This window comes from Physella acuta, unplaced genomic scaffold, assembly GCF_028476545.2.
Source record: "Physella acuta isolate Inbredline_101_S28 unplaced genomic scaffold, ASM2847654v3 ptg000180l, whole genome shotgun sequence".
Classification (NCBI taxonomy): Eukaryota; Metazoa; Mollusca; class Gastropoda; family Physidae; genus Physella; species Physella acuta.
Window position 1 is genome coordinate 27,995 of NW_026731699.1, and position 22,006 is coordinate 50,000.

At 36.3% G+C, this 22,006-nt stretch overlaps 2 protein-coding genes across 2 annotated transcripts in view; one reads left to right on the forward strand and one right to left on the reverse strand.

Moving 5' to 3' along the window:
- The window catches only part of LOC131936545 (C2 domain-containing protein 3), a 28,380-nt gene extending 13,384 nt beyond the window's left edge, over positions 1-14,996 (forward strand). The window contains exons 34-48 of the mRNA XM_059293577.1: positions 22-161; positions 279-412; positions 571-682; positions 1,633-1,791; positions 3,979-4,078; positions 4,804-5,021; positions 5,380-5,536; positions 6,873-6,924; positions 7,151-7,278; positions 7,494-7,562; positions 7,986-8,157; positions 8,567-8,690; positions 8,898-9,091; positions 10,278-12,646; positions 13,201-14,996. Of these exons, the coding sequence (XP_059149560.1) occupies positions 22-161; positions 279-412; positions 571-682; positions 1,633-1,791; positions 3,979-4,078; positions 4,804-5,021; positions 5,380-5,536; positions 6,873-6,924; positions 7,151-7,278; positions 7,494-7,562; positions 7,986-8,157; positions 8,567-8,690; positions 8,898-9,091; positions 10,278-12,646; positions 13,201-13,365 (4,293 nt within the window). The 3' untranslated portion in view covers positions 13,366-14,996. The remainder of the gene's footprint in view (positions 1-21; positions 162-278; positions 413-570; positions 683-1,632; positions 1,792-3,978; positions 4,079-4,803; positions 5,022-5,379; positions 5,537-6,872; positions 6,925-7,150; positions 7,279-7,493; positions 7,563-7,985; positions 8,158-8,566; positions 8,691-8,897; positions 9,092-10,277; positions 12,647-13,200) is intronic.
- Positions 14,997-15,413: 417 nt separating this feature from the next.
- The window catches only part of LOC131936546 (uncharacterized), a 26,566-nt gene continuing 19,973 nt past the window's right edge, over positions 15,414-22,006 (reverse strand). The window contains exons 28-34 of the mRNA XM_059293578.1: positions 19,901-20,050; positions 19,695-19,763; positions 19,379-19,499; positions 18,960-19,104; positions 18,498-18,632; positions 17,927-18,085; positions 15,414-17,189 (exon numbers count right to left, since the gene is read on the reverse strand). Coding sequence (XP_059149561.1) covers positions 16,984-17,189; positions 17,927-18,085; positions 18,498-18,632; positions 18,960-19,104; positions 19,379-19,499; positions 19,695-19,763; positions 19,901-20,050 — 985 coding nt within the window. The 3' untranslated portion in view covers positions 15,414-16,983. The remainder of the gene's footprint in view (positions 17,190-17,926; positions 18,086-18,497; positions 18,633-18,959; positions 19,105-19,378; positions 19,500-19,694; positions 19,764-19,900; positions 20,051-22,006) is intronic.

Genomic DNA, 22,006 nt, shown 5'->3' on the forward strand with positions numbered 1-22,006 from the left:
TAACTCTTGTTGTGTGTACAGGTGGCTGGAGGCCTGGAGTTGTCCATCAGATTCCCCACCCAGGAAGACAGAGACCGTGTTGTCAGCGCTGCTAGAAGTGTGGGCTGGGGGCCGATAGATTTAGATGTTGAGCAGCCTGATTGGCAGGATGAGGGTAAGTCGTTTGTTCACTGCTAACTTCATTTTTTTGCATTACCTGTTTTAATAGTCTGTTTAATTAAAGCAAATGCTAATGGAAAAGATGTAATTTTTGTCTATTGTTTTCTGCTTGTAGATAGCCACCACAATGTACACAATATCACTGTGAGTGTGGATCAGGTCACATTCCCAGTCACCTGTGCTCTATTGGTTGGTCAGACTGAACTTGACCCCACAGCCAGGTGTTATGTGAGGTACAAGTTTTATGATAAAGGTAAGAGTAATCAATTTTTACCTGCCATAAGGTAAATGTAAGAGTAGGACTAAAGTACTTAATGTTAGGAAAACATGTTTGGTGATTAAAGCCTTTGACAGATGTTGTTGGAGGGTCCAGATTTACCTGTTTTAATATATTGTTCATCCTGTCACCAGGTGCTGTAGCCTCCAAAGGTAGAAAGATTCACCTGTCTGACACTGGGAGCCTGCTGTGTTCATTGAGTCACAAGCAGAGTTTTGTGTTGTCCCACACTGCACCCTTACAGTGGTGAGTCATCCAACATTGTCATCTCCTTGTCACCTATTTATCTCATCCTTGTCACCTATTTATCTCATCCTTGTCATAATTTGATCTCATCCTTGTCACCATTTGGTCTCATTTTTGTCACTATTTGATCTCATCCTTGTCACCTTTTGATCTCATCCTTGTCACCTTTTGATCTCATCCTTGTCACCTTTTGATCTCATCCTTGTCACCTTTTGATCTCATCCTAGTCACCTTTTGATCTCATCCTTGTCACCTTTTGATCTCATCCTTGTCACCATTTGATCTCATCCTTGTCACCTTTTGATCTCATCCTTGTCACTTTTGATCTCATCCTTGTCACCTTTTGATCTCATCCTTGTCACCTTTTGATCTCATCCTTGTCACCATTTGATCTCATCCTTGTCACCTTTTGATCTCATCCTTGTCACCTTTTGATCTCATCCTTGTCACCTTTTAATCTCATCCTAGTCACCTTTTGATCTCATCCTTGTCACCTTTTGATCTCATCCTTGTCACCATTTGATCTCATCCTTGTCACCTTTTGATCTCATCCTTGTCACTTTTGATCTCATCCTTGTCACCTTTTGATCTCATCCTTGTCACCTTTTGATCTCATCCTTGTCACCTTTTGATCTCATCCTTGTCACCTTTTGATCTCATCCTTGTCACCTTTTGATCTCATCCTTGTCACCATTTGATCTCATCCTAGTCACCTTTTGATCTCATCCTTGTCACCTTTTGATCTCATCCTTGTCACCTTTTGATCTCATCCTAGTCACCTTTTGATCTCATCCTTGTCACCTTTTGATCTCATCCTTGTCACCATTTGATCTCATCCTTGTCACCTTTTGATCTCATCCTTGTCACCTTTTGATCTCATCCTTTTAACACACCTGTTAACCCATACACGTAATGTAAATAAACTGCCAATGTTTTGTGTACCTGTCCAGGTATTTGAGAGAAGAGAGGCTGGAGATACAGACCTGGGTGACGTATGGTAGAGGGACTGAAGGTGAACGTAGGCCCAGACAGAGGGATAAGCTGATTGGCAGCTGTTACATAGACCTGGAGTCATTGACTGACACTAGAAGAGGACAGCAGAGAATCAGGTTTGTTACTGCTGGAACCTACACTCAAGCTAAACTTTAAGGAATAGTTTTGATGTCCTTCGTATATATTGGTTGATGTTAATATTTCTTACATTTCATTTTGTTGGGTGAATTGGTACAGGAATGTTTATACTATAATTGAATTAATTTTGGTGTTAGATTTGCTCAGTTGCATACCTACACATCTCTAGTTCTATCTATCCTGTAGATCAGGGGTCTCCAAACTTTTCAGCCCGAGGGCCGCATTAACTATCAAATATCAGTTTGGGGGCCAGAGTTTCTTAAAGGCATCTCTTCAGGGTCGTGTTCCTCCCCCCCCCCCCCCGAAGAACGTTTACACTCCCCCCCCCCAACAAAATATAATTTATGTAGAAATAAATACAAATTTCAAGTGTCCACCCCCTTGCTCTCACGTTTGTTCTCAAATTGTTCTTCAAGTATTTCATTCTTGAAAATGTTTGTTCACACAGGTATGTTGTTCGAAAATTTGAAAGGTACTTTGATGCAAAAGTTTTAATGTTAGGAAAGTCTTCCTTGTGCAAAAACGTATGAAAACCCATCCGCCCTTCTTTGAACGTGTCTCTAAGGAAGTCATTTTCTTGCAATTCAATAACCTCCAACTGCAGTTCATCTTTGCAACTGGCCACATTTGCTTCAAATGGGCTTTTAAACAGTCTCACCTCTTCTGCCTTTGAATCCAAGTCAGAAAATCGCTACTGAAACTGCAGATGGAGGTCTTTAATGATCTCGTATGTATATGACATGGGGAACTCAGTGGTTGCTTCAGCCGTATAGACCTTGCACTGCCGAAAGTGTGTCAAGTTGTTAGCCTGTACTTGTTCCAAAAACATAACAAGTTTGTGTCTAAAGGCCTTTAGAAATAAATTTGCCTCTATTGCCATTTTAGGTTCAGAAAAAAATTAAATGCCTAATTATGTCTGCAGCAGAGGCCAATTTCAGTACCCACTCTTCATCAGACAAATATGGCTGTGACTTGCCTTTACTATCAGGAAGTCACCTATTTCTTTTCTTAGATACTCTGCTCAGAATTTTCTCGCAAAATTAGCAATCTTACTGATGTGAAATATGGTAAATCTTGCGATTTTGTGTTTGTCTCTGAACTGTCTATGGTTAGATATCCTTTTCGGTAAGTGTCATACATTATATGTAGGGAAGCCAGCTCTTGTGTCTTCATCCACACCTCTAATGAACACAAGCTGTTGAGAGGTGGAACAGCTGTCCAGCGACTCATCCATTGCAATTGAAAAATGGCAAAACTTGCTTGAATTTTTCGCTATTTGAGTCGCAATTTTTTCACCAATGTCTGCAACACGGCGAGTAATTGTATTTGCACACAAAGATACATTTTTAAAATGTTTTGAATTTTCTGTGCATAGCTCTTCAGCCACCTCCAACAAACATTTATTCAGTGGACAAAAAGATCGTTGCGGGCCGGCTAAAATGACCCGGGGCCGTAGTTTGGAGACCCCTGCTCTAAACATTGAGTCATATTTAGATGTCCCTTGATTTTACAGGGATCCAAAATTTTACATTAATTTTGCATAACATTGTGCTCAAATATTAAACGAATACTTTAAAATAAGAGCTTTTTTGACAAAAAAATTATGGCTTTTTGTTTTGCAATAGTGCTATAATTAAATATTATTCTTCAAGAAAAGTACAATTTTTAGAACATTTATAATAATTTATAATGATTATGTAAAAAAATAAAAATAAACTTTATCAAGAGCATTATTTTCACAAAAGTATATAAATATATATTCTTATTGCTAATTAAGCAGTTTACTTCAAAATTGCTTCCCTTGGAAAATATGTTTTCATACAGTGTAAAGTGTAGATCAGGGGTCTCCAAACTTTTCAGCCCAAGGGCCGCTTTAACTATCAAATATAAGCTCGGGGGCCAGAGCCAGAGTTTTCTTCAAGAAATCTCTTCGGGGTGTTTTGAATTTTCTGGGCAAAGTTCCTCAGCCTAACATTTTTTCCGTGGACACAAAGACTTCGCAGGCCGCATCCGGTCCGCGGGCCGTAGTTTGGAGACCCCTGCTGTAGATCATGGGGTAGTGTTGCTAGTGTTGTCTCCTGACGCAATCTTTCACATGCCATGGTCACAGAAATACATATGGCCCCATAGATTACCTTAGTTAACTTGTTTCCTTGTATTTTCAGTGGCCTGTTTCCCCTCTTCAAACCTGGCTCAAACAGTCTGAAGGCAGCTTTCATCAGGGCCCACATTACCTCACGCATCAACACTAGTGCTAGACATCTGGTAAGTGGGGTTTTTAAATTTAGGTTTAACAGGAAGTAATTCTTGCCACTTGGATGTAACTGACATAAAGTTTAACTAGATTTAAGACAGAATCCCGTCCCCCCCCCCCCCCCTCCCCAACTATGCTGATCTGCATGTTGTGAGAATTATTTTCAAAAGTTAATCTTACTTAGACTGGCTGGTAGGATGGTAGAGTTACTGCTGGATGTTAACATGACAATTGAAAGTTCAGTTTCAGTCAGTTTCAAGTCTTTGTGTCTATTTAGCTTTGTTTGGTACCAGAGTCAAGGACAGTAAACACCATAGTGCATGATGTTTGTGAGATGCACTTGAGTCTCCTCAGCTCTGATGGGTACCTGACTCTTAGCCAAGACAGCTATTCGCAGTTTAGTTTAGTTTAGTTGTTGAGTGATGTAAATCAAACACTGAGTAATTAATATGTATTGCTAACATTGAGTAATCAAGTGATAAATTGCAGACATTGAATAATTAATTGATGTATTGCAGTCATTGAGTAATTTAGATTCATGTTGCAAACATTGAGTAATTAAGTTATGTAATGCAGAAATTAAGTAATTAAGTTATGTAATGCACACATTGAGTAATTAAGTTATGTTATCCAGACAGAGTAATTAAGTAATGTAATGCAGACATTGAGTAAGTTATGTAATGCAGATATTGAGTAATTAAGTTATGTAATGCAGACATTAAGTGATATATTTCAGACATCCGAGGAAAAGAAGATGAACACAGACCTGGATGTGAGCCAGTCAGAGACTGACCAGTCAGTGAGTGCAGATGACTGGACAGAAGGCTTCAGCTTCAACAAGACACCAAAGAAAGGGAAAACAAAGTCAGATGGTGCCAACCCTGACACCAGTTTTGGTGTGCTACTGGCTGTTGAGCGGGCCATGCATTTACCTATGGTGTCTGAGAGAAACAGGTAGAAATTTTGTAAAGTTACTTTTTTTTGAGGTATTTAACATCTGTTCATCTGTCTGATGTACTATACATATGATAGAAACTGGTAAAATGTTGATCTGTAAAACTAAAAAATTAGAGAGGTAACAAATAATGCTGTCCATTACATTGAGTAAAAGAAAAGTAGAGTCATGCACTCTAAGACTAATAGCTTTGCACAGCATTGATCAAATAAATTTTTATCTAAAAAAAAACAGCAAAATAACGCAGGCTGAAGAAGAAAAATATCAAACATCTAAAATGTCCCTATTAAAATTGATGGAAATTCTTAAATATCCTAACACAAGTTTTGTACTGATGTTCCTGTTCCATGCTTTTAGATCAGGAGAAATCTGCCCATCAACGTATGTATCATATCAGAGTGCTGAAAGGTCAAAGCCCTCCTGCAGCTCCATCTTCCCCAACTCAACCAACCCTGTGTGGGACTACGTGGTGGAGACTAGGCTCAGTACAGAGTACCTGTACAAGTTAAACAAGGTCAGTTTAACACCTGTACCAGCTCCATCTTCCCCAACTCAACCAACCCTGTGTGGGACTACATGGTGGAGACTAGGCTCAGTACAGAGTACCTGTACAAGTTGAACAAGGTCAGTTTAACACCTGTACCAGTTGAACAAGGTCAGTTTAACACCTGTACCAGTTAAACAAGGTCAGTTTAACACCTGTACCAGTTAAACAAGGTCAGTTTAACACCTGTACCAGTTAAACAAGGTCAGTTTAACACCTGTACCAGTTAAACAAGGTCAGTTTAACACCTGTACAAGTTGAACAAGGTCAGTTTAACACCTGTACAAGTTGAACAAGGTCAGTTTAACACCTGTACAAGTTGAACAAGGTCAGTTTAACACCTGTACAAGTTGAACAAGGTCAGTTTAACACCTGTACCAGTTAAACAAGGTCAGTTTAACACCTGTACAAGTTGAACAAGGTCAGTTTAACACCTGTACCAGTTAAACAAGGTCAGTTTAACACCTGTACAAGTTGAACAAGGTCAGTTTAACACCTGTACAAGTTGAACAAGGTCAGTTTAACACCTGTACCAGTTAAACAAGGTCAGTTTAACACCTGTACAAGTTGAACAAGGTCAGTTTAACACCTGTACAAGTTGAACAAGGTCAGTTTAACACCTGTACCAGCTCCATCTTCCCCAACTCAACCAACCCTGTGTGGGACTACGTGGTGGAGACTAGGCTCAGTACAGAGTACCTGTACAAGTTGAACAAGGTCAGTTTAACACCTGTACAAGTTGAACAAGGTCAGTTTAACACCTGTACAAGTTGAACAAGGTCAGTTTAACACCTGTACAAGTTGAACAAGGTCAGTTTAACACCTGTACAAGTTGAACAAGGTCAGTTTAACACCTGTACAAGTTGAACAAGGTCAGTTTAACACCTGTACAAGTTGAACAAGGTCTGTTTTACACCTGTACAAGTTGAACAAGGTCAGTTTAACACCTGTACAAGTTGAACAAGGTCAGTTTTACACCTGTACAAGTTGAACAAGGTCAGTTTAACACCTGTACCAGCTCCATCTTCCCCAACTCAACCAACCCAGTGTGGGACTATGTGGTGGAGACTAGGCTCAGTACAGAGTACCTGTACAAGTTGAACAAGGTCAGTTTAACACCTGTACAAGTTGAACAAGGTCAGTTTAACTTGAACCCTGTAAAAGTTAAACAAGGTACATTTAACATTACACCTGTACAAGTTAAACAAGTTAAAAAAAAGGTCAGTTGAAAATATAGTTTTATATTTGTTGGTGGTTGGAAAGTGATGTATCCTATATATGACAGATATTTGTATATTATTTTCAGAACTTGATATTAAAAGTGTGGCACAAGCCGTCTGATGCTTCAAAAACTCCAGGTAATAAAATAGTTGTTTTCTTAATCTTAAGTTGTTGACAGATGACAGTGGGTATGCTGAATATTGTTGACAGATGATAGTAGGTTTGTTGCATGGTGATGACAGATGACAGTAGGTTTGTTACATGGTGTTGGCAGTAGGTTTGCTGCATGGTGTTGACAGATGATAGTAGGTTTGCTGCATGATGTTGACATCTATCTAACTGTTATGACTAATATTTTTACAGATAAATCAAGTGATCGTGTTCTTGGATTTGTGTCAGTGGACTTATCTTCCCTTGCTAAAGGACTACACCAAATATGTGGCTGGTATAACATCATAGACTTCAATGGGCAGTGTAAAGGTCAGATAAAGGTAATGGGCAGCATATAGTAGAGGATAGATACATTTAAGTAATTGAAAGAAATAATTTCAGTCTAATTCAGAAACAATAAGTTTCTTTTTTGACGTCAACTTATCTATATCATTACACTCATTGCGTTTTAAGTGACCATTTTACAAATTAAACAAACCTGATGGTGCAAACAGTATCAAAACAAATAAGCACACGAGTCATGATATAATTTCAGGTCAGCATAACTCCACAAGATCTACAACACAGTGAGAGGATATCTAGCTCTTCCAGCACCAGCTTGTTGGTGAGTATTTATTCCAGCATCCACCTCTTGGTCAAACTTAGCACTGGTTAGAAATACATGCTGTTATATTTATAGTAGTTCCTTGGAAAGCAAGTAAATTTTGTTTTCAACCTTCCAGCTCCCAAACTTTGGGTTCAACAGTCTGAGCTTGAATAACTTTTGTTTTCAACCTTCCAGCTCCCAAACTTTGGGTTCAACAGTCTAGTCTGAGCTTGAATAACTTTTGTTTTCAACCTTCCAGCTCCCAAACTTTGGGTTCAACAGTCTGAGCTTGAATAACTTTTGTTTTCAACCTTCCAGCTCCCAAACTTTGTGTTCAACAGTCTAGTCTGAGCTTGAATAACTTTTGTTTTCAACCTTCCAGCTCCCAAACTTTGGGTTCAACAGTCTGAGCTTGAATAACTTTTGTTTTCAACCTTCCAGCTCCCAAACTTTGGGTTCAACAGTCTGAGCTTGTCCACCAACACCAACGCTGTGGCCTCCAGGATTGTTGAACAGCTCCACAGCCTACAGCAACATGTCATCCAAAAGATGGGCATCTTGACCAACCAGGACTCAGGCATTAATGCTACGTTGGAAACTGAATCCAGAGAAGGTAATAATTGTAGGATGTTTAGATCTAAGTAGAGAAGGTAATGGTTATAGGATGTTTAGATCTAAGTTAAAACTTTAATTTTTAGGAAGTCTTCATTTTCTTTTCAAATTTTATTTTTAGGAATATCTCCCTGAAATTTCTGATTGTTATGTAAGAGTTACATGAATTGTTTTTAGAAATGTTGCACCCTGTTGATAGCATGGAATAAACTTTCCTATAGTATCAAGTGGTCAGGTCACCATGCAATTGTGTAGTTGTTTAGAGCTAACTACATCCTCCTAGTGTTAACTTTATGACAGCCATTTATTGTTGGTGTGATAAAACAGTTTGGTAATGTTTCATCTATGCGTATCTAAACATATCTAATACTTCCCCATTTTAAATATATTATGTTGTAAATTTTCCAAAGATTCAGTCAGTCAAGGGAGCCCCGCTCTGGGAAATACATCAGCCTCACTACACTGGAGACCCAATTTTACATCACAGCCCAGAACAGAAGACCCATCTAAATCTTTCCTCTATTCATCCTTGAGGTACTGTATTTCTGGCATTCTTTCTTCTATTTTCTTCTTCTATTTATAATCTATTTACTTTCAGATCTTAAATCTTTTTAGTTTAAAATTAAAAAAATTAAATTATAAGAAATATAATTAATTTCAAAGAACACTGTTACTTATTGTAGAAAAGTTCCGCACCTTGAATGATTTTTTCAATTGCCATATCTGTTGTAATAATTCCAGACGCCAGCTGCAAGACTTAGATACCATGACCCAAAGCTTCAAGACGCGACTGTCTGTCCAACATCAGGCGCTGGATGCAGGCGAGCAGCCGTGGAACACTGCCACATCTGGTGAGATTTTGACTGGCACACAGTCTGACTTGAGCTCCATCCACACAGCCTCCTCCCTCTTCAACACCCAGGACTCCCCTCTCAGTAAGTATTCTAAATGAAATTTTTATATGGAAAGTAAATCAAAAATGAAACAATTCCCTTGATTGAAATTGCTTTTATCAGATCAGAAACACCAAATTTATAGCTTGAAAAATGAAAGAACTTATTATAGGGTTATTAATTTTTTATTCAAGTAGAAAAATTGGGTTCGCTTTTATGGCAGAAAAAGTCTATTTGGACCCTAATTAACTTCTAAAATAACTAAGGTTAAAAATTCAGATTTCTCGCACATACAGCCAGTTATACAAATAGCAAACCCAATTTTTTTTCAAGCCTGATATAAATAGAAAACTTATTCACACAAAAATAGGCCAAGCAATTTTAACCTAAATACAAAAAGGGAGACAAAAAGTCATTTTACACCTGATGTAGGGGCTATAGTGTGAACCATAATCCTTTTGCTTTTGGATTATACTTTTTTAGATATGCAGGTCTTTATTCTATTGTTGGCTCAAATTTTAGCACATTTTTCAATTCTTTTTCATGGAGGAACCAGAAAGATTAGTAGCATGAGAGTGTTAATACCATGGGCATACATTTCTTTTAGATGCATGGAAAGTATTATAGCTGTGTACTTGATACTTGGGCTTAGATTAGTCCTACAGTTGGAGTCATATTTTGTATTGCTGATGGTTTACATTTTTTCTAAAATTGAATAAAAAGATTTTTACTCATAAGACAAACTTATGACACCTGTAGGCCTAATAGTTTTTTTTTGGTACATTTTAAAGTAATGTAACTACGTTTTGGGTTTATGTTCCCCATTGACTAAATCCAGCAAAACTTTGAAACTACATGTTGTTGTGATTTGTATCTAGGCCTACTCTTTTCGTTTCCTGCAGTCTGACCCCAAACATGGAGCGTTCATTAAATCATTAGTTTTATGGTAAATTGAATGCTAATGCACTTTCAGAATATATAATTTTGGCTGCTGTAAAATAATCTTTTTCAAAGATTTAAAAAAAATTTTAAGTTGAAGATTTTTATCATTTAATTATATAACACAGCTGGCAAAGTCATGTCATCTTACAGAGCTTGCTATTCTAATTTCTAAATCAGTTGTTTCTAAATGTATTTGTAGTATGGGGTTGAACCAGCGATTAAATTAAAATCAGTGTAAATGTTTCAGCTCATTAGAATATTTACTGTCAGGGCTAATTTTCCCCAGACGTTGCCACATCACAAGAGTCCACTAAGAGTCACAACATGAACCATGACTCTCCTGTGATGCCCAACTTCTCAGAAGTTGCATCCTCGCAGGAGTCCACAAAGAGTCACAACATGAACCACGACTCATCCGTAGAGAACGTGCACCAGGCTGTGAAAGACGGAGATAAAAAGGAGAAAAAAGGCCGGAAACTCTTAGACTCTGGAATTTATTCCGCTAGAAACTTATCAGAAAAATCTGTCGAAGAAGCCCCGGACAGCCAGCGCAGTGATAAAAACATTTTAGCCGTAACGAGCGACACCATGTCAACATTTAGGTCTGGTTACGCTGATTCCCTGCCACAGGCCACCTCCACTATTGGCACATTAGAGGGCGGGTTCCTGGCCGTGGCCGCCAGCAAAACCCAGACTCTCCTGCCCACCATTGACAACTCAGAGAGCTCAGGCAACAGCCACGGCTTTACCCCAGGCACACAGAGGAGTAACGCCACGGAGAGCTTCTCATTTAAAGGGAAACCAGGATCAAAACCAGCCAGTGCCGTGGGAAGTCAGTCAGACTCCAAGCCCAGCCAAAGTGGTAGCGGGTCAGCAAGGTCAGACTCTAGACACAGCGGTAGCGCAACAGCAAGGTCAGACAGCAAACATAGCGGTAGCGGAACAGCAAGGTCAGATTCAAGACACAGTGGTAGCGCAACAGCAAGGTCAGACAGCAAACATCAGGAGCATGTTGAAGAGGATGAGGATGTGGATGGAAGGTATGGCAGCTATCATCAGTACAGGGAGTTGCTGGATGAAGCAGAAGATGAAAGTCAGGAGGGAAGTGATGATGATGTAGAGGAGGTGAAAATCATCCCCAGGAGCTTAAACAACATTTCTACTGTTCTAGCTCTGGGAGCTAACCCTGCTGATGGTGCCACTATTGGTGGGAGTGTTGTAAGGCATAACAGTGACTTAGACCAGCCTCTAGCTTCTCTACAGAATTTAGCCCTGTCTCCAGCTTCCCCCAGTGCTAATGCCCACGAAGGGACTAGCATCTGGTGCTCTGATGACAACGATGACAGTTTTTTCGAGCACGTGTTTGAGAAAAACAAACAGTTTGTCACGGAGGATGATGTGGGGGACATGGACAGCTTGCTGAAGGATGAACTGGAGCACCATGGCAATGAGAGGCTGGAGAAATGGCTGAAGGCTCAGAAGAAAATGGCGCCAGGGTCAAAGGTTGAGGGTGATGAGGGCACAGAGGAGCAGCAGAACAAGCAGGATGTTGAGAGCCTGGCCAGTGATGAGGGGAGACAAGCAGATCCTGGTCAGTTGTTTGATGAGGACATGAGGCTGCAGCTGGACAACTGTTCCGAACATGAACAGGGGGAGGAAACCCATCGAGGGATCACTGTCTGGAATCAGAACGCCGGCTATTCCAGTGATGAGGACACCTCCCGGAACATGTGGACCAAAAAACATTCAGTGGAAGATTTCTTCGATGTGGCTGACGTGGAATTTGCCAGCAACACTGTCAGAACACAAACTAAGAACACTGAGTTTGACGAGCATGATATAGAGCCTGAGTTTCAGCTTGATTTTGATCATGACAAGGTTTCAGAGCTTCCCACTCCTAAAAGCCTCCTGTCTAAAGTTGAACTGCTGGACACCTTAACGTCAACAGGGCAGAATAAAATTTCTCTCGAAGCCTCCTCGTCCCTCAAATCAACATCTGCACCACAGACGCTCCAGTCTACTTTCAGTGAGATTTCATCCCTGGCTTCAAACCAAAGACTGGAATATCCTTACACCCTGGAGCTGCCAGCCCAACAGACTGGGGAGGGTGCTAGGCCTAAGCTTCGACATCTCCTGTCCAATGTGGACCTGGAATCCGAGTCCTCAACACAGAGGCCTAACTCTGGCAGCAGTAAAAAATCTCTCAGCTCTCACACCGCCTCCAAAACAAGCTCCATCAAATCTGTCAGCAGTTCCAGCAAAGCCTCTGGTCAATCAGCTGACGTGAAGCAGCATTCAGGATCTTCTACCTCAGCATTACAGGACACATCAAAACCTTTCAACACACACAACCCCTTACACACAGCCAAGATGAATGTCAACAACAGCGCAGGCCATGACAAGGATAGTACAGTTGACTCGGCCTATAATGAGGGAGAGAGTGATGGACACAGCACTCACCCCAGCAGCATCCTGGTCACCAACGGAGTTCACAGGTCAACTGATGATGGGAACGAGGACAGTGGCGTTGACCAGCCTAAAGAGTCCATCTATGAGCTGGATTCTTTCCCAAACTTTTTCATGCCAGCAGAAGATATGCAAGCCTCTCTTCGTGCCATACAGCTAGCAACTGCTGCAGCTTCTAGTATCACAAAAGTAGGTGGAAGTATTTAGAGGACATAATTAAATATTGCCATAAAATATTAAGGTGAAAAAAAATAAGCTTTTCCCATTCTTGCCCAAGACACATGAGACAGATAAGTAGTAAGTAGTTTTCCTAACAGGATTCCTTTACCCATCAGAACTGGGTGTACTTTGGGACCAGCCTGGGATCCGAACTCGGGACTTTTGGGTTTGCAGTCGTCAGCTCTGCAGTGAAAAAAAAATATCCAAAACTCGAGAAAATTATTTTTTTTACTATTGGTGCCAACAAATTCTACGAGAAAAGCTCTAATTTTTGTCATTCCTGAATTTTTCTTATTACATAATTGTGTAAAATTTCTAACCAGGCACTTGTGTGAAATTACTATCAAGTTGAAGTAAAATGTACACTTAAATTAAACGATTTTTAATTTTACTAGAACACCTTCAGAGACTTGTTTATGTTTTCATATGATTATGTCTTGGCTTAGCTAACATGTAATTATTACTATATACTCCATGACTGTTTTGTCCACATGTGATTGATTATGATTTGTTTGTCTGACCAGGATGATTTGCGAGCTGAAAGAAAGGTGGAGGCTGTGTCCCAGCTAGTCAACAAAATAACAGCCTCTAAGGTCAAGGTAACTCCTTTGTCCCTCAAGAACAAGCTACCCCCTTCAGCTGAAGAATCAAAAAGGATTGCCAAAATATTCTCTTCCAAAATTTCTTGAGTAACCTACTCAAAATTCAGGAATAATTCAGCTTTTTATTTTTAGTTTTATTATTTTTACTGTAAAATTCTGGGCATGTAAGCTATATTTTGCAAAACTAATCTATTTAATAAATATACTCAAATCTAAGTGCTCAGTCCACTAGAACAAATAACTTTAATAATGTATTTTTCTACAGATTTGTAATTGGTGCTTTTCTATCTGTTATTTTTACTCAAACTTAACATTCCTATTTAAGCCACATTGCCAAAGCAGCATAATTTAGTAGTTTGGTAACATTATCTCTATGGTGTTTTTGTTTGGTGATTTTAGATGGCTTTGTTTAAGGGTGTTTCAAATAAAAGCAAGTAGCAATAGTTTATAACTTATTGGCTTTTAAAGATTTTTTGAGAAACTTTGAGTTAGATTCTTAAATTATTTTTACATTTTGTATCTTCTTCACCAAAGTGCCTATAAAGTTTGAAATATTCATATTTTTTTTCTATCTTACCTCTTAGTGTTAGCTTTAGATTGTTTCATTGCTTCAACATTCCAACTTTTTCATTCAAGGAACTATTCAGGTGCTAAAAATCTTCTTGTACAGGGTCCAGTGTTTTTAATATTTTTTATTGTCTTGTTCAGATAGACCAGGTTTCCCGTGCCAAATGTCATTTCTATCTAAACTGTCAGTCCATTGTAAACATGTTAGCACCATTGAAATTGTTTATAGATTAATGTGTGAAAAAAAAAAAGTCTAGCTGAAGTGAGTTTCCTATATTTTTAGGAATCTTAACATTATTTGATAAAACTCAGTTGAAGGTTATGCTGACAATTTTTGTATGGAGAGGACCGTACATTTAAGATTTGTTATTTGGTCATTCACTGTCAGTCTACTTTGCTTGATGTAATTAACATTGTGTTGATTGTGGTTTCGTTTTTCTAATTTCCATTTGTCTGTAAAAAAAAATGTAATAATTTTCTAATGAAGCTCATCTGTGATATAAAGTTGTTTCTCACATTTTGCCAAAATCCACTTTGTTCGTGTTGTAGAACAAATGACTTCAGTTTGTCAAAATTTTGGAAAACTGCAATTTTTAATCAGTTAAAATAAAATTGTTTTTTAAAAAAAAATTATTAACGCCTCTAAAGTAAATTAAAATGATTTTTTTCTGGAGTAGTCTATTTTTATTAAAAAAAAAATGTATTGTATATATTGTTTATACTACTTTAATTTATAATTTATTTACTGTAAGTTTGTACTATGTAAAAGTGCATGATATAAATTTCAATCTCCTTGAACCTTTAGACATCTTGTAATTCTTTTAAACTGATCACCAGTTAATAGAACTGATCAATATTTAACTAATGAAATCATAAGTACACAAAATCAATGAAGTTGCCATTTACACTTCTAAAATATATTACCTTCTGGTTTTGTACCCAACAAGTTATCTAAAATTCAAATTTTATAAAGGTAAAAGCATGGCATTACGTTAAAATAAAAACACTTATCCTTTATAACATTGCTTATGTAGCATATTTTTCTCTTAACAAATGGAGTTGTGTTTCCTTTACCTGACTGGGACTATTATATTTCTTAATATTAAAACTTGATCGAATACATTTTTTTTTAGATTAAACATACACTTTAATTGAAGTAACTTTGATTAAACATACACTTTAATTGAAGTAACTGATTAAACATACACTTTAATTGAAGTAACTTTCTTTGAATAGAATCACTGGTAGATTTAATTGATGAGTGTAAAACACTAGTCACAAGCTAAACTTAGTGAATGAAAAAAGTATGTTAAATTATTGTTGGACATATTATCTAGAGCTATAGGACTTGAAAGATTTGAGAGGCTGAAATATTTTTTTTACTCACTGCCCCTCATGCAATAGAACATAAGAAACACAATAAGATTTGATATTTGGTAAGTTTTGCTGAACTTTGTAATTATTGAAACAACAAAAAGTTAGTTATTTGTTTTCAACTTTTATTTTATTTTAGCAATTTTTTTGTATAGGAAAATTTCTAAAAACTAAAAAATTTATATAAAAAAAAACAACTGATACCTTGTTTGTGTCTTGACTTAGACAAAACAACCTGCACTTTTACTGTTTTGTGTAACAATGATTTTAGCAGTAATACTTTTATACACTTTCCTTTATCCTTAAGGCATATATATATTAAGTAAAAAAGTAAAAAAAAAAGAATCTGGCATGAATTCAGTAGAATATGTAACAACTTGTGCACTTTTTCTATATACTTTCTTTGAATGTGCATATGTATTTATATATGTGCACACACATATACAGTATATTATTATCAATTTATCCACCATAATCTATGCAGTTATTTTATTTTGTTAGTAAAGTAGCTAGTCCAATAAATTTCTTCCGTCCGGATATGTTTAAGTCCAATTTATCTGTTATTTAAGCTGGCGAGTGCTTGGGTGTGTGCACAATTTTATACTATTTGTATGAAGACAATAAACTACTGTACACAAATTATTTTTTTGTTTCTTTTAAGATGACTAGTGGTATCACCAGACATTACCAGCCGATTACAGTGTTTATATTTCATTTAAAGTTTTCTTTTGATTAGATTTTAAGAAGATAAAACTAATTTGATTGAACCATAAAGGGTTGTGGTTTAAACAAACAAAACTCTAAAGACTGTGGGGTTGAAAAACCGAATCTAAGGGAATCAACATTTCATAATCCTCCAATTAACAGCCTTCAACTTTATGGAATTAAGCTGGTAATTCATGGAGTTTAAACATTAGTTTGTGGAGATTTTTAAAAAATAAGGAAAATTGAAATTGAGCAAGAAAATGTTTTGCTCAGTATTGAAGGTGACTGGGCTTAGAGCTGATTCCACAATCTCCTTTGTGTTCAGAGAAACTCTACTCCATCTGCCCTAAGTGCTAACAGATCTTAAAAGGTACTTTTCTACATTATTTATCTTAAAAAACCCGAACATTTGGTACAAGTAGTGATTGGGATAAAAATGTGTTAAAATGGTGATTTGATCACAGAATGCTGGCAATATGGCAGTTTGAAATATCACAGATACAGTAAATGTCTGACAGAAATAAAAAAAATCTACAGATATAGTGAATACAAAAATATTAAAGAAAATTTTTAAAAAGTCTCTAAAAAATAGAAAACTAATAGCATTAATCTAATGCATACAGCTAGTAATGTTACACAATATAAATATTAAGTAATTTATGGAAATTAAAATTATTAAAAAAAAAACAACTGTAGCCCATAAGGTTCAGCTATTAAATTGAAACTAAAAGGCTAAAGAATCGATGTAATGTACAACTGAATAGTTACATTTAACATGAGTCTCATTTGTTTCAAAATGCTTATTTACATTTTTAACATAATTGAAGTATTTGTATTTTACACCAACCCATGAATTTAATACAAATCCCAGCTTCAATAGTGTACATTACAATATACATGATTCATTACAATATACAATAATACATGGTTCATTACAATTCTTGACACCAGCCAAACAAGTCTATATACAGTCCTTAACAAATGTAAGTCCATAACAAAAATACCAACATTTTTTATAAACTTGCTGACTCTCCTTCAAGAATTAGTAATGATAGCCTTTCAATCTTCATGTTTTGGAGATTGAATTGTCACATGTTTCACTTTTTGAGCAGCTTTCTTCTCCTCAGCTCTTTGTTTAGACTCCTCTATTCTCTTCCTTTCCTCTGCCTCTTGTAAAGCTTGCTCCTTCTTTCTTTGCTCTCGTTTGGCATCAATCACCAGTTTAGCACACGGTGCCAGTGGCGCTGGTTCAACAAATTCACTTCCTGCATGGCAAAATAAAATGTATTAATATTTTTTAATGCGCTCTATAACATTTGAGATGGTTCCACAAATTCATTTCCTGCATGACAAAATAAAATTTATCAATATTTTTTTAAATGAGCTCTATAAAATTTGCGCTGGTTCCACAAATTCACTTCCTAAAAGGCAAAACAAAATTTATGAATATTTTTTCAATGTGCTCTATAACATTTGGGCTGGTTCAACAAATTTACTTCCCACATGGCAAAATAAAATGTATCAACATTTTTAAAAATGTGCTCTACAACATATGCACAAGAATAATTGCTAGTCAGCAGGATGTCTTATGGTTCCTTACCTCTTGTTTTTAATAAAGGTTTTAAATTTGTATGCATAAAAAGCAAGGTGAATGTTATGAGTATAATCATAATGGGAATAATATATTTTTAACTATGAATATATGGAATGGCCTGGCGGAGTAGAATAGAATGCACAACTGCTAATCGGTAGGATGTCTCAGAGTACATGCAATGCTAATGGGTACCTAGCTTGTTGGGGGAGGTATATATGGCTAGGAATAATGTAGGCAAAACCACAGTAATTTTAAACAGATGCACTCTATTAGAGGAATATATGTTATAATTCATAATTAATTTTTACATTATTACTATTGTGTGTAGTAAATGGGAGACTGGAATTGAAAACAAATCTTGATGTAGTTTGATGAATGTGGTAGTTTAACGAGTTTAACGAGTCCCACCTAACAATTTCCTGGCTTCCTGGCCATCAATGATTGGGTTCATCCAGGTGCTCTGTCTGGTCCCCTTCAAGCTGGTGGCTGGTGGGACATAGATGTAAAAAACCATGTCCAGCAACTCTTTCTTCTTCAGGCCCTGGTTCTCTCTCTTGATTGCTTGGCCTGTAACAAGACAGACATGTTGTGGCCATTTTTGGTATTGATTTAGCAAAAAGTAAACATAAAACCTAATTTTCTATCATTGCCAGAGTGTTTATCATCAGCTGTGTAGGTTAAGTATATTCTACTATACACTACAACAGTACCAAAGTTCACACAACTCAAATAACCATAATTTAAACACTTTTCCTGATCTACCACAAAATGGTGTAAAGTGGGAGGTGTGTCAAATTGCACTGTGTTAGTGTGTTTTTTATGTGTGTGGCAATAGTGTACCAGACAGCAAAATTGAAATTGAAAATCTAGAAGAGTACTAAACTTTACAGTCTAAATATAAACACATTAAAACCAAAAACTGAAACAACTAAAAATTATAAACTAAAAAAAAAAAAATAAAAAAAAAAACCCCCATCACCATGAAGTGTGACATCCATTGCCTCATCTATCTCCTCCTGGGACGGGTACAGATCACATTCTTTAAAGAATGCTGGCACTTCACTCAGCTCTAACTCGCCGCCAAAAGCTTTTTTCTCAAACACACTCTCGTACCCTGTAACAAAAGATTTGATGAATGGCCTAATAAACACATTACATAATAATAATTCACAGATAACTATTAAGAACGAAACTGTATAAAAGTACAATTTTATAATATTATACAATAATATAATAAAAATTATATAATACAGTAAGTAGGTGAACTAAAGAAAAAGTAAAAATATTGTTTTTCTTGTTAAAATGCACACCTGGTATATAAAAGAATCAACATCTAAATAGAACAGCATCAGACTAGTGTTTAGAGACGAGACTCAAGACTTACATCTACAGGTGACAGACTGTTTCATGAACATTAAATTAATTTAGAGGCAAGACTTACTTCTGCGGGTGTCAATGTAAGAATTGAACTCTTTTATGCTGAAGGGACTCTTTGGTTTATCAACACCATGCTGGCTTTGAACAGCTTTCAGCATATTTTTGTATTCTTTTACCATTTTGGTAAAGTTTGATCCATACCATGTTGCCTGCAAGTTTTTAAAGAACCTATTTAGTAAGTGATTGTTAAAAACCATGACTACAAATTTATAAAAAAATAAATACTTGCATTAATTTAAGATTTAATAAACAAAATTAAAGTGAAAAGAAAGTTAAATTAATTCAACACAGTATCACACACCAAGTTGAAAATGATAAAGAAAAAAATGAACTGCTTAAAAAAATCATCCTTGAGAATGTTGCCTTCACAGGCTGAGACAGAGAGACAGAGATCAGGGGAGAGGGAGTGAGTTGACTGCTGACCTTCCTAGAGAGCTTCTCAATCCTGCGTCTCACCAGCCACCCCCTGACAATCTTCTGTATTTTTGTAGCTGCCTGGTGCAATTCTTTCATAGTTGGACCAATCTTCTTTGGGTGGTAAATACTGTTGGTTACAAGGGTGGTAAAATTTTTTTTTAGCTTGTAATAAATATGGTTAGTTTAAAAGCCAAAAGGTAGCAAATACAGTTAGAAAGGCTTTAAATCCTGCAGTTAGACATACGTTAAACCCAAGGGAAATAATCATGGCTAGTCAATGAAGAAACCTTTTGAGATCAACTGCTACAGCAGTCAGACTTACCTGTAAATGTCAACATGAGGTCCAATTGACTGCAGTTTACTTTTTGATTCTTTTTCTTTAGTGTTCAGTCTACAGACATAAATATATCAGTGCGACTTTTCGCAAAAAATCAAATAATTTATTCTCTTTTTTGGAATTAATAAACATTTTAATTTAGAAATAATCCAAAATCTTAACTAAGTTACTTAAAACCAAACCCAACTCACTCATTGGCTAAATTTTCCAATTTAACTTGTCTTTGTGTGGCCTTTTCAGACTGTTTTTCTTTCAGTTCCTTGGACCACTGAACAATTTCAGGGCTGAGCTGTGGTCGGTGGTAGATGGCATTTTTTCTTACTAGGTGGTCTCTGTAGGTCCTGGGCAAGGGAGATAAATCAAAGTGTCATGTTATTTTCAAATGAAACTTAAATATTTTTCTCAACTGAGATAGGATAACAAAAATGTTTTAAAAATTGGGCATAGAAATATAACTTAGTTTTAAGCCATAAAACAAGTTAAAGCTATTTTTAGCAAACAATGTAACTTAAAAATAATTTGCAGCAGCGAAAATCATACTTTTCTTATTGGTTATCATATTTATAATTGTTTGAAGATAGTGTTAGAAACTCTCAGCGACATGACTTTACATTATTGTATATATGCTAAATTTATCTTTTTGGAATATGTTCTATTTCCTTTCTGTAACCTTATCCTACCTTCCTGAAGCTAAATAAAGCATTCGGAATTAGGGGTAAAATACAAAACAGGGGAGACAACCAAATTATTACTATGTTTGCTAGGAAAATGTTATATACCTTTTCCATTCACCTTGCTACACCACTATTATCACTATACCGTCCAAAACGTTAAACGTATTTGGTTTCATAATTCTCTCTGTACATAGCAACTTAATTATTAAATAATTTGTTCTGAAGTTAAATATTTTAAAATTTTGATTCTGTTAACAATTTAGAAATAAATAAAATAATAATAATAAAAAAAGAAGACTGCTTGCAGATAATAGGTACAAATGGAAGTGTGAATGCTAATGATCACCTATTGTACATAATATATCATGTTTCATGTATATTTCAGGTATAACTAAGTGTACCTCTCCCCTCTTTTAGGAAGCCCATACCAACTTTTGGAGCCAATTTCACTAATATAAAGTCTACAATAACCCATCACTTTTATTATTATATCCAAATATTGTCCAATTAATAACTTTTATTTTTCAGAAATAGCAAAGCACTAATGTTCCAGGAAACAACCCCTCCCCCCCTATAAAATCTACCCTTTATTCTGTAAATAATATGTAAATTTGAGAATGAAAATTTCAGGAATAGTTCAAAATTGTAAATCTGCAGCAGTCTTCATATGTCGCATGATGAAAGTAGTAAAAATCAGCTACTGCCACCACACATTGGCTGAGCGCACTGAAAAGACAAAGCTACAACACTGAGATGTGGAAAGTCTTGTAATCGTGCAAAAAAAATCGCCCCCGTGAGTCGGAAAAACATAGTTTTGCAATCTTGTCGGTGTGTGTGTGTGTGTGTGTGTGTCTGTAAACACGATAACTTGAGTACCGTTACAGCTAGGTTGATGAAATTTCATATATAAGTATTATATCAAAATCATAGATCCGTATCAAATTTTGAGCGATTTCCGATAACCGGAAGTGGGACTTTTTCTACTTTGAATTTTCCAAAAGCCTATAACTTGAGTACTATTTCAGATAGATAAATGAAATTTCACATATAAGTATAAGATCTAATTCTCTGCATTCTGTCAAATTTAGAGTAATTTCTGTTGACCGGAAGTAGTAATTTTTGCTATTTCCGATTTCTCAAAAAACGGATGTAAATTTATAAAGTACTAATAATATTCCACACTATTATGCAAATTTTATTTGGCGTTCACTTGGTGCACAATTCTTTTTTCTATGATATTTTATTCTATTTTAAAAAGTGTAAGTATTCTAAAATGGATTAAAAATCATGTCTATATCCCAAGTTGCCATCCCCTGTTGTTTTATATAAGAATATTCGAGAAAGTTTAGGGTAGATCATTCTCAGTTTATTTAACTTGCCAATGAATTTAAATTTCAAAAGAGAAACTTAAATTAATATTACTACTTTTAAATTTTGAATGATTCAATCATCTATAGCAGGGGTCTCCAAACTTTCCAGTCCGAGGGCCGCATTAACTATCAATTTTCAGTTCGGGGGCCAGTTACTTCTAGACATGTCTCTGGTTTTTCTGGGCAAAGTTCCTCAACCATCACCAACAAACGCTTTTTTCCGTGGACAAAAAGATCTCCGCGGGCCGGATGA